This window comes from Olea europaea, chromosome 13 (assembly GCF_002742605.1).
Source record: "Olea europaea var. sylvestris chromosome 13, O_europaea_v1, whole genome shotgun sequence".
NCBI lineage: Eukaryota > Viridiplantae > Streptophyta > Magnoliopsida > Lamiales > Oleaceae > Olea > Olea europaea.
In genome coordinates this window covers 16,114,666-16,134,416 of record NC_036249.1, presented here as the reverse complement: position 1 = coordinate 16,134,416, position 19,751 = coordinate 16,114,666, and the positions used below count along the sequence as shown (strand labels likewise).

Genomic DNA, 19,751 nt, shown 5'->3' with positions numbered 1-19,751 from the left:
CAACTATATTCAGAGCTACACGACTCTCTTGAATCATGTAATGAATTTTTATGGCTTGCAGAAATTTCGGAATAGATACTAGGTTGGTTGAGCTCTCTTCGATTTGTGGACTTACTAATATCTCTGTTCTGTTGATTTTTGTTCAGGACGAGAAGATTAATCCTGTCAATGGGCACAAAGAAAAGGGAAGACTGGAAAGGCAGGAGCATGAAGGTGATCTAAGCATATCCTTGATTTAACATTATGGTGTATTGTCATATTTTTGTGTTAAAAATTTTTTCCTTCCTATGAACCTTTGAAACTTTTCGTACGATTTTTGCCTTACTGGGCTTTTATTATCATGTGAGTAGAAACGCCATTCGGCACTAGAGGCTTTAAAACACGATAAGTCCAGTTAAATAGATTATATATTCGTTCATATAGTTAACTTTAATTGGACTTACCCTTTAATGCCAACTAAACTAAAATAAATTAAACTAGTGTTTTAGCACCAATAGTGCTCGATAGCATTATTCTTAACTTGTGTTTAACTTTTTTTATTTTTTGATGATCAGTAGATGTTGCTCAAGATGCAGTTGGTTCACATCAAAATAGCAAGGAATCTTCAGCTTCAAATTAATGCAGAATATCTCAAAGAAGAAAGAATCATACCATACAGCTGACTTGTCTGCGACATTGAATTTATCACCTTTCCTTTTATTTCATCCAAAGAAATCTTTATTGCTCTTTCTGTCCAGCTTGGGAAAAGTTTCATTGTCGATCATGTCAATATAAGAATCGAGTTTTTCTTCTCTCAATCTGGCCATACAAAACTTTTCAAACACGGACCTTAAAGCTTCAACTATCTTTCTGCTTGATATTTTCAAAAGCTTTTTTCCTCAAATTTTGCTTTTGCTCTTAAAAGACTGTGGCCTATTGTGGCCGTAAAGCTTTATTAAGGCAATATTGTTTTGCATTTTGGCCTTTCTTTTTTATAATGGGTTTGTATCTTGGCCATTCTTTCCACTTCCTCTACATTGCATAACCGTTCGAGATTTCTACCGTGCACTTCAATTTTGTCTGCTGTAATTTCCATCTCCTGAAATCATCATTCAATTCCTTTGCATAGTTCCTAGGAGGATTGTTGTGTATCACATTGACAAAATGAACCTAACATCATTAGCAAATTCCTCTGCATCAAAGTATGTATTGTCCTCTAGTTTATGCTTTATCGTTCCTAAATTCATTGGTTCAATAGTTATTGGAACAGCAGTAGATCAATTGGCTGATTTAGAGAAGATCTGTGAAGGTTCCCATCAATGATCTCAAAATGCTACTACATTGCTGCTTGAAACTTCAATCCATCCTATGCTTCTTTTATCCCCTTTGACACTCAAGGATCACTCAACCTTACGCTTCTTGGAGTTACTTGACTAGGAAAATTTAACTAAATTAGATATTTTATTTGCATTAACTCCATCTGTGCATTCATCAATGTGAGGTTTTTCACGTGATTTCTCTTGTGATTTATGCAATATTCCTTTTGAGGTGATTTTGTACTTTATGTTACCAACAGTTGCCACAAATTTAAATTCGTGATTTAAGGAGAATTGCAAGTTCTACAATTAACAATTTTGATGTATGTGCATCCATTTTGTACTACTGGATTAATTCCTCCATTAAATGATCCAATATAACATCACGTTTACGTTCTCTTTTCATGAATTCTTTCGTTGATGCCCTTTTTCTATATTTTGAGAATGTGAAATTGAGTATGATAACACCCATTTTCAAACTTCTAAGTGCAACATGAATTCACATGTAAATTCGTAGTCCAAAAATTAAAGTACAAAGAGTTAAATATCCTGACGCTATACACTCATATGTCCCGAGCTCATAACCCTTTTTGTATAAAAGTTGTTTGTCTACTTAGAATTATTTTGGCACATGCCCTTGTTACCTCAATTTGCTTTGTTTCATTTTATTCTTGTCTAATGATAATGACATATAATATTTGTTGTATATACATGTAAATTATGAATAATAAAAGATAATCAACTAAAAATCAACAACTTAATAGAACCATGATAAGTCAATTAAGATAAATCAGTTTATCTATCTTGTATCAACGTCTAACCCATATGAGAAGTTTAAAAAATAAAAAATTTAAAAATTTGAAAAAGAAAAAAATTCATGTCATGTAGCAACAATGGAAAACCAAGTTTCAAATTTTATTATAGTCTAATTAAATTTTTTGCTATTCATCAAATCATTTATTTGCATTAACTCCATTTATGCGTTCATTTTTTATTATCACTGTGATGTTTTTCATATGATTTCTCATATGATTGATTTCTCATATGATTGATGTTATATTCCTTTTGAGATGATTTTGTATTTTATTGTCCTCTTCTGTTACCACCCACAATCGCCACAAATTTAAATTCGTGATTTAATGTAGAATTGTCAGTTCTACAATTAACAATTTTGCTACATGTAAGTTCATTTTGTACGACTAGTTTAATTCCTCCATTAAATGATCCAATGTGACTTCACGTTCCCTTTTCATGAATTCTTCCGTTGATGTCCTTTTTCTATACTTTGATAATGTGAAATTGGGAGTATGATAAACCCATTTTCAAACATCTAAGTACAATATTAATTCGCAAGTAAATTTGTAATCCAAAATTAAAGTACAATGAGTTAAATATTTTGATGTTATCACTTACATGTTGCGAGCTGATAAACCCATTCGTATAAAAGTTGTTTGTCTATTTAGAATTAGTTTGGCGGTTATTTCTCATTTCTTCAAAAATTTATGTTCAAAGAAATATCATTTTCTCCAATTTAGAAGTGAAAGAAATTGTAATTTGATTATAAAACTTTAAAAATGAGATTTATTGATACTTTAACAAAAATGAAAAAGAAAGGGCATCAAAATTTCCTATTTTTCTTCAATTAATAACTAGCAGTTATCATTATTTACAGTGGATGATTCTCAACTAAGTTTGACCCTTGTTAATAATTTTATTATGGTTGTGCAACATGTATATAATACATTTATATAATGATTTCCTCTTTTAACTTAGAATAATTTTCAAATTACTAACTAATATTATAAAAAAAAAATTGGATGGTTATATTATCACCACAATTGTTAATTGATACATTACATTTTAATTGTGGCTAAACTCCTCAATTTTTGTTCATTGTAGTAATTATTTTCTCTAACTTTTTTGTTGAATTCTTATCTTCAACATTTAATTAATTAGTATGGACCAAAATCTGGAATATAAATAGTCGGAGAGCACAAACGACATATCCTAATGGATGGAGACCAAAACAATGCGTCTTAATAATTGGATTTTTAAAATGATGGAATTCAGTAGTTGGAGGACCAAAACCATGATCTCAATAGTGGATAACTGAAATGATGCTTCAAAATAGTTGGATGACTAAAACAACGCATCTCAGTAGTTGGGGGAACTAAAAAGAATATAGACGATAATTATAGCACAAAACGACTTTTTTAAATAGCTCGAGGACCATAACGACCCATCCCAATAGGTGGAGGACTAAAATGCCATCCCCATAGGTGTAGGATCAAAAAGACCCATCCTGATAGATGGAGGACAATAATGACCGATCTCCATAATTGGAGGGTCAAAGTATATGAAGGACCAAAACAATAACCATAATAGATGAAGAAGCAAAACAACACAACTCAATTGATTGAGAATTTAAACTATGTAGTTCAATAGTTTGAGGACCAAACCTACACATTCCAGTAGTGGTAGGGCCAAAATAATTTATTTAACTAGTTGGAGTGCTAAAATAACGTATCTCATTAGATGGAGGAACAAAACAACGAATTTTAATAATTGGATAGACCAAGTGTTGAAATTCTTAGTTGGAGATTAAAACTAGGAAGCTCAATAGATGGACAATAAAAATATAAGTAGTTTGGAAGACACAGATGACGTATCTCAATATCTGAAAGACCTAAACAATATGTCTCAATATCTGGGGACCAATAGAACGCATCCAATAGATGGAGGACCATAACAACACATCTCAATAAATTGATTGTCAAAACAAATGGAATTCATTGTTGGAGGTTAAGTTCCCATTTGGTAGTAATTTTTCACCAAAAAATAAATAAATTTTAACTATTATTTCACTATTCCAACAGTCATTTTTTACTTATTCACTTACAAGTAAGATCCACTTTTCTCTCTAAAAATCAAAAATAATTTTCAGGATTACTATCGAACATGCCCTAAAACTAAGAATATCAATAGGTGGACTTAGAGAACAATACTTCACAATAGCTGAAGGACTAAAACAATTCATTTTAGTGTTGGAGGACAAAAAATATGCATCGTAATAGATGGATTACCTAAACTACTGAATTCAATAGATGGAGTAGCAAAACAATGCATCTCAATAGTTAGAATATTAAAAACATGATAATCAATAACTAGAGAACCAAATTGACAAAATCTTAATAAGTGAAGGACTGTAATGTCCCATCCCACTATGTGAATGACAAAAACGAGCGATCCATGTAGGTATAGGATAAAAAAAAACCCCTAATAGGTGGATAAACAACATGGCCTTCGCAATTAATTGGAGGTTCAAAAGGATATATCTCAATGGTTGAAGGGCAAAATGATGCTTCTCCATAGTTTAAGGGTCAAGACTACCTATCTCAATAGTTTGATTTCCGAAATGACCCATCCCAATGATTTGAGGTCCAAAACGATGCATCACAATAGATGGAGGGCAAAAACGACATAACTCAATATCGTAAGACCCATACAGCCCATCACAATAGTTGGGGACAAACAAAATATTTTGAGGACTGAGCCAACGGTTACTATAAATTCAAAAGCAAGCCCCATTAGTGATCCCAAATCCTACCTTACAACATCAATAATTTTCCAAATTTCAATTCGAAATATTTCTTGTTACAATTTCCAAAAGTTGTTGAAACTGAATTGTTAGTGGATCTAATAGAATTGGGGGAAGGGATTTCCGACAGACGATCGTCTTGAAAGGTTAGTGTGTGTAAAAACGGGCTTTATATGTTGATTGTTAATTTTTACTCAAATCGATTGTTGTGAATAATTTGATTTGATCCACAGAATTTATTATTATAATTACAATTTATTTATTTTTTTTTTTTTTTAAAAATGTTGTTTCTTGTTTGTATTCTTCTTACCCAACAGCGATTTTTCTTGACAATGTCTCTCTAGAATTTTTGATGTGGTTGCTTATGATTTTCCCCTTGCATAAACCCTAATTGCCATCGCCCCTGTAGATTATTGTTTATGTTGTTGCTTACAGATATTACAACCAATGATTTCGTTAGTGGGTTGTTGCTTAGTTTTGGCGCTTTATTTTTTATTTTTTTCCTAATCGTATTTATGGAATGTATGGATTTTTTATGTTTTATTTCCATTGATTTTTCCCCCTTTTTCGTTATTTGATATGTATATTTTTAATGATTATTGATATTTTGATGTCTACTACCTATGTAAAAAATGAAGTTGATTTTTTATTTTTTATGTTCTGTGTTATGTATTTCAGATAAAAAATTAGTTTTGATTTTGAAATGGTTACCTTATACTGTAAAAAGTTTAGTTTCTCTGTAGCTCCTTTTATTTATTTAATTCACTACTTCAATTATCTATTTCTGTTTGTGATAATGGGTCTGCGACCAAAGTAATAAATTGTGTGGGACATATTATGTGAAATTAACTACTACCAATTCTCATGATTAAAAAAAAAAAAAAAAATCCATTTGTTTGCTTATTGTTCGGCCCACAATAATATTCTTACTTGCTTCTAAATAATGTGCAGTCCAACAGTTCTAGTTGCTGAGAATCAATCTTGAAATCTAACCTGCTCCCCACAACAGCAGTTACAATTCTCCACTATGGTTGCTGTTGATAATACTGTGCAGAGGAGCATAAAGTTCAAAATCACTTCAAAAGGAAAACGGTGTGAATTAGAAGACAAGTCAAGTGGTAACATCATGATGATAGTGAATAATGAATGTAGAGATGGAGTTAATGCAAATGGAAAATCTATTCCAGTCAAATATACTAAGTCAGGCAACTCTAACAAGCGTAAACCCGGAGTGATCCTTGAGTGCCAAGGGGAGAAAAAGCAGAGGACAGAACAAAGTTTCAAAGAGCAATATAGTAAAATTTTGAGATTGTTGATGGGGCACCCTCACGGATTTGCTTTCAATCAACCAATTGATCCTGTGAAGCTGAAGATTCCGGATTATTTTTCAATAATCACCGAACCAATGGATTTGGGAAAGATAAAGTGTAAACTAGAGGAAAATAGATACTTTGATGCAGAGGAATTTGCTAGGGATGTGACGCTGACTTTTTCCAATGCAATGGTGTACAATCCTCCTGGGAACTACGTTTATAACTTCGCGATGGAATTAAATGATCTCTTCAATAGGAGATGGAACTTATTGAAGGCAAAATTGAACGTGATCGACGAAGGAACTTCACTAGAGCTGGAAAAAGCAATAAAGGTTTCTTTGGATGTAAAAGAAGGAAAGGTGAGTAAATGTAATGGTGTAGACAATCTGGTTGTGTGTATTGGTGTGATGTTTTCTTCCTTTATCAATTTTGCACAGCATTGTTTTCTGATTGCCACAATGTTGTCATGCACTTACTTCCTTTGCTCTATCCTTAGTTTGTTGCTCCTGTTTGTGGTCACTAGACCTTTCTTTACATAAATTGTTGATTCTGTATGTTATTTTGAACAGGGGAAGCCTGCAAGAACAACACAAAGTGGGTGCCCCAGGCTAGTGAAAACTTATCATAAAGGTTAGAGACGTGACAGAATAAATTTATGCTTTCTGGTTCTTTACATGACTGATTGGCCATGTATCTCGTATGCAGATAATGGAAATCAAAGTGCATTTGCTACTTCCAATAAAAAGCAACCGTTTTATTTCCCTGCAGTCAAATGTGCTACATGTGGCAGTCTGACGTGCCAATGTAGCCTCAGATGTCCTGTTAAGCCATCTTCTAGTGGTGAGTTAAATTCTTATAACAACTTGTAGTATGTTGCATCCGTGTTCGTGTCAACTAATTTGGAGTATATTGCATCTTGTTTCAGATTTTTCTTCAGAAAGATTATCTGATCGTGATCACTCTAGTGATTCTAAACTTGTAAGTTTTAGACTCTTCTCGTTTCACCAAATAATTTCTTTTTTAAATATATGGTGGTACTTTTTGTTGATTTTTACCGTGTCTATTTACATCAGGATTGTAAAGTTAAATATCCTTTGACATCTCAAGCAAGAGGATTATCGCTGGATTCATATGGTGAGAGCAATAGTTGTTACCTATATGTTTACAATTGTGTAGCTTGCTTTTTGATTATTTGAGATTTGAAATGCCATTGTCTTTTAGGGCATGAATGTGTTCCCAATGAAGACAATTTTCAGCAAAGAGTCTCTTCCCCAGCCACAACTGCTGCAATTGATAAAGGTAACTATTATCTAGATATGGAAGTGCATTTTTTAGTTTCTTTGTGGAAGACCATAGCTCAGTGTCCATATGTATTTTGAAATTAACCTTTTACTCCCACTGGCACACCCAGACAAGCATATATCAGTTCCGCGTGTAAGAAAATGAGGTCGCTTTTCCTCTACAAATTCCAAGATCAAAACTACTGTAGTATCATTCACACCTTGGAAATATGGAGATTTGATTTATATATGCCTTTGTTTTAGGATGGACTTCCCCTGTTAATATGTCGCCAAAGAAGGTTTTGCGTGCTGCCATGCTGAAAAGCCGCTTCGCAGATACTATCTCCAGAGCTAGACATCATGCTCTCCTGGATCATGTAATGAATTCTTATTACTTGCAGAAATTTGGCTTACATACTATGTTGGTTGAGCTCTTCATTTTGTGGACTTACTAATATCTGTCTCTGTTGATTTCTGTTTAGGACAAGAAGATTAATCTTCTGAGTAGGCAAAAAGAAAGGGAAAGACTGGAAAGGCAGCAGTGTGAAGGTGATCTAAGTATATCCTTGATCCATTATTATGGTGTACTGTCATATTTTTGTGTTAAAATGTTGCCTTCTTATGGAGCTTTTAGTGTAATATTTGCCTTTTCGGACATCTGTATATCTTCTTGTCTTGTATTGAAATTCTTTTTCTTGATGGTCAGTAGATGTGACACAAGGCATGTGGCTGAAAATATAGTTTAATTATATACTCTTGTGTGAACTGTGAAACTTTTCTGGTTGTGAATGAAAGACGTGTCATTAATTTTGATTTAAATATCCTACTTTCATTCTGTTCTTTTACGGTACAAGTATTTCATTAGTATTTCTCTTCATTTGGCAATGTTTTGTTTACACTGGATGTTTGAACTTCTGCAGAGAAGGCTAGGATTGCAGCTGAAAATAAAACTGCTGTAGCAGCCTCCCGAATGAGGGTAGAGATGGAGTTGAAGACGAAGCGTGAGAAGGAAAGAAAAGCAGCCAGAATTGCATTAGAAAAGGTCCATTTTTTTATTTTTTTTTCTTGATCCTGTGTGGTTTTTGTTATGATTTGCCTCGTTGATAGCAAAAAAATTTAGCCCCTGTTTGACAATCATTTATTGGAAACTTTTTTTTATATACTTATTTTCAACTACAAATTCATACAATAAAATATTCTGCATGTAAATCTAATATTTTTCCTATTTTTTGATCATAAATGCTCCTAAAAATCACTATTCAAAACATTGTTTTCATCAAATAATGGCCATCAAACTGGGTATAAATTTACTGATGTTTGTTTCACTCTTATTTAGATGGGAAAAACAGTTGATATCGATGAGAATCGAAATATTATGGAGGAGTTTGAAGCAATAATTGGAGGCTTCAGCAGTGGTAACTTGAGAAATCCCCTGGAGCAGATTGGGTTATACATAAAAGATGATTACATGGAAGAAGATGAAGAGGAGGCAATTTTGCAGGGAGAAGAGGGGGAAATTCTTTCATAGTCTTAGCTGCAGAGATGTATAGTTGAGGTGTTAATTGTAAATTAGTATTCTTTTTGTGGGCTGTTAGGAAAAGGCAAGTCTCTAATTAGTCAAACAAACATTTTAAGTACAACTTGTGCATAATTTCTTGTAGTTGCTGTCGAACCAAAATATAATACAACTCGTGAATATCTTTTTGTGTATGTAGAATCTGTCCAAAATATAATACAACTCGTGAATATCTTTTTGTGTTTGTAGAATCCGTCTGTATCTCTAAAAGACTGTTTAAACATAAAACTTCTTTATTTTAAAGAGTCAACTCTTAAAATTATGTTTTAAATGACTTTTTAAATTAACATTTTAATTTTCAAACTCACTTTTTAAGATTAAATGCATTTAAAGTATTTCAATTTTCAATGGAAGAAAATAATATAATAATTTGAATGGAAGCTAGTTAAAATAAAAGACATGGAAAAACAATACATATTTTTTTGGGGAGTAGTAAAATGAAATTCTAAATATGAAGAGTGCAGAAATTAGGACTGGGCAAATCTCCCGAACCGAACCTGAACCGAACCCGACGGTTCTTATCAAATTGAATACCCGAACGGGTATCTGAATTGAGAACCAACGAGTACGATTCGGTTCTCGGTTCTAGATCAAGAACCGAATAAGAACCGAATCTTTTTAATTTTTTTTATATTGAGTAAATCAAATTATTTTAATTTTAATTTTTTCTAAACAAATTAACAAATTAACGATTTCTAAATCCAAATTTTTGTCCCCATAATTTGTTTCATTTCTAATTTTTTAATTTTTGGCCCAATTACCCATTTTATTGTTTCATTTCTTAGCCAAACAAGATCAAATCCACTAAATAACCTTAAACACCAACACTAAAGTGCATAACGTTGTCTCGACTCTCGCAGCCTTGCTAATATTCCAAAACCTATACAATCATCGGCCGACACTGTGATCTCCGATCGAAGCTGTGACATTCGCCAACCGAAGCTTTGATCGTAGCGATCATTTGAACAAGGTAGTTTACTAGTATCTGACATCTCAAAATCATTGAATGTATCATTAGTTATATTTATATAATGTTGTTATAAATGTTAAAAAATTTAATTATAGTACAGAACCGAACGGAACCGAACCCGAACGGTTCCATAATTATATTTGGACCCCGACGGTTCCATTTACTAGATACTCGAAAAGTTCGGTTCGGTTTGGTTCAGTTCGGTTCTCTTTAGAACCGAACAGAACCGACCTGCGCCCACCCCTAGCAGAAATACTAAAAAAATTTTACTTCGTAAATTTATAGATGTTCTATAAATTGTAGAATTTGCTCTTCCAAAATACAATGTCTACTGGAGATGCTCTAAATCAGTTTATTCAGCATGGTGCTGCCATTGGATTGAAATTGGGATGCGTAACATAATAAATCAGTATGCAGCAATGTTACAAGTTTTTGGCTTGTATATATCCTTTGAAGAAGATCGTGAAAAGGAAAAAGCAACATATATATGCACTAATAGCTTTGTTAGGTAATAAAACTCAATTTCATGCATAGATATTTACAGTTACAATCTCTACCCATTTTTAAAGACTAGCATGCGTAATTAAGCAACCTTCAAGTTTGATTTTTTCCTGAAAAAATAGGTGGTTGTCCAGGAGAAAATGTCACAACAAATGGATTCTCTCCGAGACTTGAGAGCATGAGATAGCTCTCTGATCACAAAGTATAATGGGAAATAAAGTAATATTTCCATATAATATAGAGAAAAAGCTATGCCTGCTTTAGTAAATTGCGTCGTGTTGAATCCAAATTTTCTGTCCAACATAGTCGAAGAATATTTTCGTGTTTCAAACATCATCATCGAGGCCCCAAATTTTTATATGTTTTGCAAATATGAATGTTTTAGACTCTAATAAAATTTCATAATTTTAGCTGGCGTTTGCCAGGCTGAACTTATTTTTCTTTTCGCTACTGCGCAATTGGTACTTGTTGATTTTTTCCCCAAATTTTTTTTTCCAAAATCAAACTTCACCTTAATTATCTAAGTCTATATGGACAAATATATCTCATTATTTTTATATATCTCAAATTCAAAATTTTTTCTCATTTACAAATTATTTTGATTAACATCAAAGAGATCGAACCAAAGTAAGATTGATTTTTTAAGACTTGGGGTTCCGAGAATTCGGGGCGTTACACTCAGATTTCAACCACAACCAGCTACTGTTTTCTCCTTCAAAATGCTCTCAAGAATATTGTTAGAAGCGATGGATGTTGAAGTGTTTTCCGATCCTTGTGTTGTTTCTCCTCCGTTGTCCAAGTTGTTGACATTTTGTCAAAGTCCAAAAAATACAACATCCAAATCCATTTGTGTGAGTACAACTTGCACCTTTACTTGCCATTACGAGAATTTTGTATTGCAATCCAAGAGTAAAATTTCATATTTCATGACTACCATCAATAACAAAAAAAACTTGAATAAATCACAACCAATAGCTCTGATATCATTTGTTGGAAAATAAAACAGATCGAAGGTAATATATATGACAGAAAATGAAGTATATGATTGCAAACAAACAATAAAATAAAAGTCAAATAATTAATTGACAGAATAATGGAGTATTTTATTCAATTAACTAATATGAATAAAACAAATAAAATAATTGTGTCTAGACAATTATTTTATATTTAGCAAAACAAAACTTGTGAAAAGAATCTTGTGTTCATAACGGTGCATGCCAAATCTTAGAAACACCACAAAGATGGTAACAATATATAAAATCACGTGGAATAAAGGAAGTAATATTTTTGCAATAAAAATGCATGAAATAAAGGAAATAATGTTTTTCCAATAAAAGCGAGTGGAATAAAGAAAATAATATTTTTTCCAAAAAATTCTGTCTAATTTGAGTGTGCGCGCACGCGCGCGCGTGTATATATATATATCCAACCCTAAGTTGAGAATTAAGCTTAAAAGCTCATTCTATCATATAGTATCCATCATAAGGACTGGTCCAACTACCATTTGTTCTAGGGTTGGACACGGTCCGGCTCGGTTCAATTCTCGTTAGAATCGATTTGACCCAAAAAAAATTTTGTATTTAATAAATGGAACTGTTCGGGTTCGATTCCATTCAGTTCGATTTCTAGGATCTGTATTATAATTAAATTTTTTAATATTTACAAAGTTACATTAATTCAATGATATATTCAATCTTAGCTCTTATAAAATAACGTAGTCCAATTTTATGTATCTTTTGCGTCTCTTTGTAGAGTTCTTCATAAATTTGATTGTTAAAATCACAGAAAGAGAAGATAGCAAACTCAAAATTATTAAGAAAGGCGCTGTTGAGCTTCAATTCAATTTCTTCATATTGGTAAAAACAGCACTATAGTAGAGTAACAGATTTAGATAAAACTTAGGTCAATTTGATTAAGTTAGTTTTGAACTGAAAATTAGAAATAGGAAATCATGTCTTTGGTTTTGAACTAAATGAACTAGTTAGCAAATTTATTTAGAAAAAATAAAATAATTTGGCTGATTTAAAATAAATTAATTAAAAAAATTAGGGAGATTCGATTCTTCGATTTTTGATCTAGAACCGAGAACTGAACCAAACCCATGGTTTCTCGATTTAGATACTCGTTCAAGTATTTAACTTAAGAAGAATCACTCGGTTCGATTTGAAAATTTTGACCAGCTCTAATTTGTTCTGTGTGACGATCAAAGTTTATGAGTAAAGATGAGTGCACCATCACTAAAATGCTTCAATAGGGTACTTACAAGATTGCCACAAATCGGACAAAAGTAATTTTAATGGCAGTTATTGATATCAAATATGCACTCGGTATCAAAACTCATTATATCAAGCCCGTGGATTGATCTCAATTTGTATCAAGCAGCTGCATAAGGCCAAACTGAATGGTGAGATCCCATTATAATTTGAAGGCGAAGAATAGAAAACTCTTGTGGATCAATTGTGTGCTCTATGAAATGGAAGAATAAAAAAATTGTTAAATAAGTAGAAAAAACCTGCATTAGATAGTTATGGTTCTGTACTTCTATGAACTTTGAAATTGTGCAGATTCTAAGCACACAGAAAATTGCATATAAATGCTCAGAAATTTCACAAAATAAGTAAAATTAAGAAGAATAACTTCTTTGGTGAAAGGAAAAGAATCAATAAAGAATTGGACTCCAATTTATGTTAATTCGAAGGATAAACAATAGAAGTGGATAAAATTATGTAATATTAAAGAAAAGAGATTTTTTTTTAATCATTAGTCGTTCAAGTATTTAACTCGAAATCATCAAAACAGTCAAGTTTTTAACTTTCAAGACTTTATTAATCCTTGAAGCTATTTGCTAATGCATCCTGTAATCAATCTCAAGGACGAGACGAGAAAAATATCACTATAGGAAAAGCTTTTTCTATACGTTCAGGTCACTAATTCCATCTTTATTCTTTCATTTTTGGTGATTCTGTTTGATCTCCATCTTCCACATTTCTTGCCTTTGATTTTTCTCTTTTTTTTTTGTATAATTTCGGACTGCCTCTCATGACTATTATTTCTTGATGAAAAATCTTAAAGACTTGATTAATCCTCAAAGCTAGTTGCCAGTGAATAACCTAAGTAATCTTATGGAAAAGTGGCAATTATTGCTTTTGAACAAGTTTTTAACGTGTTCAATCTTCTGATTCTGGGTTTATTCTTTACATTTTGTGATTTTAATTGATTTCCATCTTATTCATTTCTTGTGTTTGATTCTTATTTCATTTTCGTATATTTTCTGTCTCCACCTCTTGTAAATTTTCCGACAGCGTCTAATGTTCATTGTGTCAACTGCTTATTAATGGTGATCAGATGCAAGAAATAATAGATGAACAATCTTTTTGTTAGTTAAATGGCTCATGAATGGTGTCTTGAAATAACAGCCAAGCCCATTATTCCTTAGCTTTCTTCTTGCTGGTAACGGATTCTATGACTCAGCTGAAAGTCACAAAATTTACGACTCCGTTGCTCAATCAGGCAGCCGGTTACAACCAATGGGGGAAGTTGAAAAGTACATAATACCTTGGTGTAACAAGGGCACAATTCCAACTCCTGCACTATTTGAGTAAAATTACACAGGAAAGTTGAAAGGTACATAATACTTTGGATTGTTGTAAATTAGGTTGGAGATTTGCACTTTGGTGGGGCAGGGAGCTCTCCTTCAATTGTCGAGGTACCTGCTTAAAGTTGAGGATGGCTTGTCAATAACTTCTGCTCCACACAGTGGATATCATATCACCACTGATCTGATATCTTATCTTCATTTTCAAATCGTCCATTTATCAATTTCGTTGCCAACCTGAGCTTTTGCATACTTCAAAAGTCCAATAACTTCAAGAATTCACCCAGTTTTGTATCTTTATAGGAATGAGGATAATAAGTATCATAAAAGATACATCTGAAATATACCCAAGTAATAATAGAAATGTCCTGATATGTGCTCTGCATTGACTTTCACCTATCATATGCCCCCATTGTAGATGATCGCGGCAATCCATAACAACAAAAACTCTCTCAATCTTAATCATCATGCTTGAGAAACTGCAAGATCAGCTGTCTAGCGTTAGCCTCCATTTTTATCACGCTCTCAATACAGAAATCTTTATCTGTACAACGCATAGCCGAAACAATAGTAGCAATAGGATTATTTTCAACTACATTTTCCGGGGTCCCAGACATTCAGATTCATCAGTTCTTTTAGTCTGTTTAAGGTCATCGCTATCAAGAACAACAGGAGTCTGGGCAACATACCTTGAAGCCTAGAAGTTCTTTCACCATGGTGCATAACTCACCTACAAGTATGAATGATAAGCTGAAATAAAGAATGAATGTAAAATACAAGCCTATAAACTCTGAACCATGCATACTTTGATGCCAAACTGACAGGACCCGACCCTAATAACTCTAGCAGACCCGGAACATTACGCACATTAAAAATAGATATCAACTAAAAGCAGGATCCACCATTAAGGATATTACAAATGCAACTTTTATGAGCTATTTTTAAGAAACTTTCAATATTATCTCCTACGTAATTTGGACTAACCAACCTGTAATGAAATGCATAAATTCCTACCCAATAATAACAACAATTAGGAAACATTTTCCCTTCCAATATCCACTATAAAACAATTAAATTTAAACAACATAAACTAAACACTTGGATGCAAAATACGTAGTACGTCTGCCTTGCTATCTACAAATAATGCAAATGTGATATTCAAAAACAAACATGCCTCCCAAAGTAATGAATACTTTCTTTTGAAATGAGTAGTTCTAGCTAACACTGTCGTGTGGCTCTAATTACAAATTCCAGGCTGAATTGCGAAATCCGTCCAAAAAATGAACTTATACCTAATAAGAAAAGTCGTGAAAAAATATATGAGTTGATAGGCTTAATGCTCGGAGAATTTCGAAAATAACTATATTTTCTCGTTTATATTTATTTAACAAAAATGGAGTTTGTATTACTTAAAAATTCTGAGTATAAATCATATAATTATAGTTAAGATATGAGATATTCTTATAATGCAGTCTTAACAGTAAGCAAAAATATAATCGAAACATTTATTTCACATTACTTTCAATTAAGTAATATTATACAATTTTCATAGTATAATAATATGAAATTTGTGCATCTCATCACATCACACCACACTATATTGGGAGATCTCACCACAAAATGTACCTGTTTCTCTTGGTTTCATGAGTGAAATAAAGCAATAGCTCAACAAAAAATGGATATGGTACAGTTTACGAAGTTGATGACGATGACCTTTCCTTGGAAGTTCTTTATAGACTACGAGATTTTCAAGTACAAGGTGTAATGAAGTTCATGAGAATGATTTTCCATTGGGATTACTATAAGCATTATCGGAGTATACATTACAAGACAATGCATATGAGCAAACAGTTAAATCTTTATTGACCGGTAGATCAAAATATTGAAAATTATACTATTCCTCAACAAGTAATGGAACCTTCTAATGAAAATTTCCTTGTACACCTTCCCAAAATTATAGAAAGTAGACTAGTCGTTCAACCTAGAGACCAACAATACTAACGAACATGTAGAGATTAAAACATAGATCATAATAGGATAACACGAATTAGCAGTATTAAAAAAAAAAAAAAAATGTGGAATCAGAATGCAACCCTCCAACTTCATTGTTTGATCAAAAAATTGAGTTTCTTATTAAACCTGATAAGATGATTGAAGTATATATCGTTAAGTTCGAATAGGGGGATGAACGCAAGTCATGTTACTTTGAGAAGGTCGATGTAAAAATTTGGAGGACGATTGCAATTTGTTGTTAAATCAACTTTATGAGGCACTTGTGTAGAAGTCAAGCTTGAGACTTTAAAAAAAGAACTTAACGGGGAAGTAACACATTTTTCTAACCTTTAACTATTTAATATTAGTTATTACACTGCACAAAACTAAAAGGATTGTATCAACTTTTAGGCAAGTCTAAATATTGTCAAAAAAATATTTACCTAAACTACAACTTTCATTCTAACAACCAAATATTTATTCAATCATATTATTGGAACTAAAAAAATAAAAGGATTAAAAACATCACTAGGTTCATTACAATAAATGTAGAAAAGAATCCAAGCAACTTTTGTTCTTGAGCACCCAATTTCCAACAATAGATCCTCAAACTCTTTTTAGATGATTGTAAATCTTCTGATTAATTTTGTTGTTCAACCTTAAAATTCCAACTTGAGATATAAATACTAAGGATTCAATGTATTTTGATGTATCATTTCGTCTCAAGATTGTAAATCTAGCCTCCTTTTTCGCTGAAATTAATGATTTCTATTTACATATCTAAATTGGGTCTAAAATAGAGTACACAATGATAGCAAACTATAATTTTAGTCCAATTAGAATATTTCATATTGCTAAAAATTATACTTTAACTTTGCAGTTTGACCCTTGTTCCTTACTTCCACACGACTCTTTGCTCCCCAACTTTCAAAATATGTCCAACTTTTATTATTATTATTATTATTATTATTATTATTATTATTATTATTATTATTATTATTATTATTATTATTATTATTGCTCAATTTGTGCTTTTAATCCATTCTCGTCCAATGTCGGATTTTCTCTAAAAATAATCAATAAACACCCAAAAGTTAAGTGTCTAGTTCATAAAATTTTCAAAAGCTATATTTGATGGCCAAGATTAGTGTCATATTCACACTTTTAATATTTATACCGGTAATGTTTATGCTTATAAAATACCTCCAAATTTAAACTTTTATTCGTCCTTGGATAAAACACAATAAAAACTTAACTAGACTCTAAACAAGTATACTCAACTTGATATATATGATTTTATTTTTTTAAATGAATATCTCAATCACAACATTCAAACAAGTTAATGAAACACAAGAATTAACAGTCATTTCACAAACTTCATATATCATATATTTAGGTTTTTGAGTGAGTTAAATATTCTCATTTCCACAATTACTACTTGATCAATCAAGTCATGTATTTCCGATTTCAAAGTTTCTTTTCCCAACAAAACTGCCCCCAAGTATGTCAATTTAATCCCTATCACTCGTATAGCTTTTTTGATTTTTCGGTTTCATTTTTTATGAAGGTAAACTAAACAAGTGAATTAGGGCTTATTTTTCATCATCAACTCCACCACTTTCAAAATTCCTAATCAATGAACAAGACTTCGTCGAACAGAGGCAGTACTTACAGTTGTTTTGTTACTACTTCTACACACTTTGGTATGTTTCAAATTTTTTCGTCTTTTCTATTATTTTTGGGATCTTTCTAATTTTGAAAAGTAATTTTCGCTCTACACTATAGATCATCTTCTTTCGCTGTAGATTATCACTTAAACATTGTTGTTGAATGGATCCAAATTACTTAAATATAAGTAATTTTTCCTACGTTCCACGACTAGTAAAGTGTCCTTCACTTTTTTAGGCCAACAATAAAAACTGAAGAATAATAAAGTTATTATGTTCTTAGTTTTGGATCAATCTAATCATCCCAAACTTAATCTAAATAGATTTTCAATATGTTTCTAACTCGGGTGATTAGTGTAATAAATATGTGCAGTAGTGCTAAAAACTTTTAAGGTTGTTAACTTATATAACCAACTTTGAAGATATTCATAAATGAAATAAAAAATGAATTTGTGCTCAATTTATTTAAAATTCAAGTATAAAATAATGAAATTCAAATAATTATTGGAAATTCGAAAGTTCACCTGAGCGAATTCAAATTTTGATCATAAATAAAAAATAATCTTATTATTGGATATGTATCACATCATTCAAGTTAAGTTACACACAAACGTGCAATTGTTTTTCAAATTTGTCATTTCTTTTTTATTTTATTTTTTTCAAATTTTTATTAATATTAGTGTTTTATATATGCTTTTCTAACTCATAATAACGCCTAAATTAATCACACAAAATCAGTCATGGTCATTAAATTACAAGAAAATCTAGAATTTTCACCCAAAACTAAATTCCTACATTATCCTCAATGTAGCACTGTAAAACCCAAAACATGAAAATTAAGTAAAAGAAAGGAATCTTAAACTTGTCGGATAAGTCTTACACTACAAAATTGGTATTGAATCTTGTAGAATCTTTATTTTCCTTTTTCCTTTTTTATTTTTTTTCTTACTTCTCCTTTAAAGGTATCTCTTGTTCTTCATGTAAATTATTCCTACAATTAAATTTTTAAGTTTTATGGCAACAATTATTATCAAGATCACAATAAAGCATAACATCAACTGCTTATCCCATCTACCTCAATTCTAATTAAAAAATATATATATATAATGTAATTACAAGAATTTCTAGAAAAAAAATCTCATGATTGTAAGTATTAATACTTTTGAGTGAAATTTAGACTTTCATGATTTTAAAATTTTGAATTTATTGATGATGAAGTACGTTAGTTGGGGGAGAGATTTTTGAAAATTTGAAATAAAAAGCTCATTAAAGTTTAAAAAAATCACTACAACAGAATTTGCTTTTTATGGCATACAATGCATGCCGTAAAAAGTTCTTTACGGCATACACGTGAATGCCGTATAAAGCCATGTCGTAAATACTCAATTTTTTTTACGGCGTACAATGAATGCTATAAAAAAGGGAATGTGCACCGTTGATAGACTTTTTATGGCATGCATTTGCACGCCCTAAAAAGATGTTGCTCTTTACAGCATACATATGCACGCCGTAAAAGATGCCTCATTTTATGGCATACACATGCAAGCCGTAAAAGAGTCCTAAACATCAATTTTTTTGTTTCAAATTTTTATTCATTTGATTGTCATCAAATCTATAATAATTAAAATAATTAAAGAACAAAATTACTTACATTAATACATTCGTAATCACGTTTTCCATAATTTCGATAAACCAAAAAAAGAAGTACAGTTTATTAGGAAATGAAAAAAAATGTAGATTGTGTCTAAATAATTCTAATAAGCCAAAGACACGGATGGAGAAGTGTTGCTCCACTATATATTCTACCAAATGGCTCTGCCTCGGAGTTATCACTAGAGTCTTCAGATTTAACATTTTTCTAGTAAATTTGTAAGTTCCTCCCTTTTGTAATTTCTTCCTTTTTCCATATATAATCAAAATTCTCTAGCGCCATGGCCTCAATTTTTTTCTGCGGGAGAAGACAT

At 31.6% G+C, this 19,751-nt stretch overlaps 1 protein-coding gene across 1 annotated transcript; it reads left to right on the top strand.

Moving 5' to 3' along the window:
* The first annotated feature begins 4,918 nt into the window (after positions 1–4,918).
* On the top strand, positions 4,919–9,198 carry LOC111408482 (transcription factor GTE9-like). Its single transcript, XM_023038235.1, has 11 exons — positions 4,919–5,039; positions 5,845–6,565; positions 6,776–6,836; positions 6,912–7,046; positions 7,132–7,184; positions 7,280–7,340; positions 7,428–7,505; positions 7,751–7,863; positions 7,969–8,035; positions 8,407–8,528; positions 8,823–9,198. The coding sequence occupies exons 2-11, from the start codon at positions 5,921–5,923 to the stop codon at positions 9,012–9,014; spliced, it is 1,527 nt and encodes a 508-aa protein (XP_022894003.1). The 5' UTR covers positions 4,919–5,039; positions 5,845–5,920; the 3' UTR covers positions 9,015–9,198.
* Positions 9,199–19,751: the final 10,553 nt, after the last annotated feature.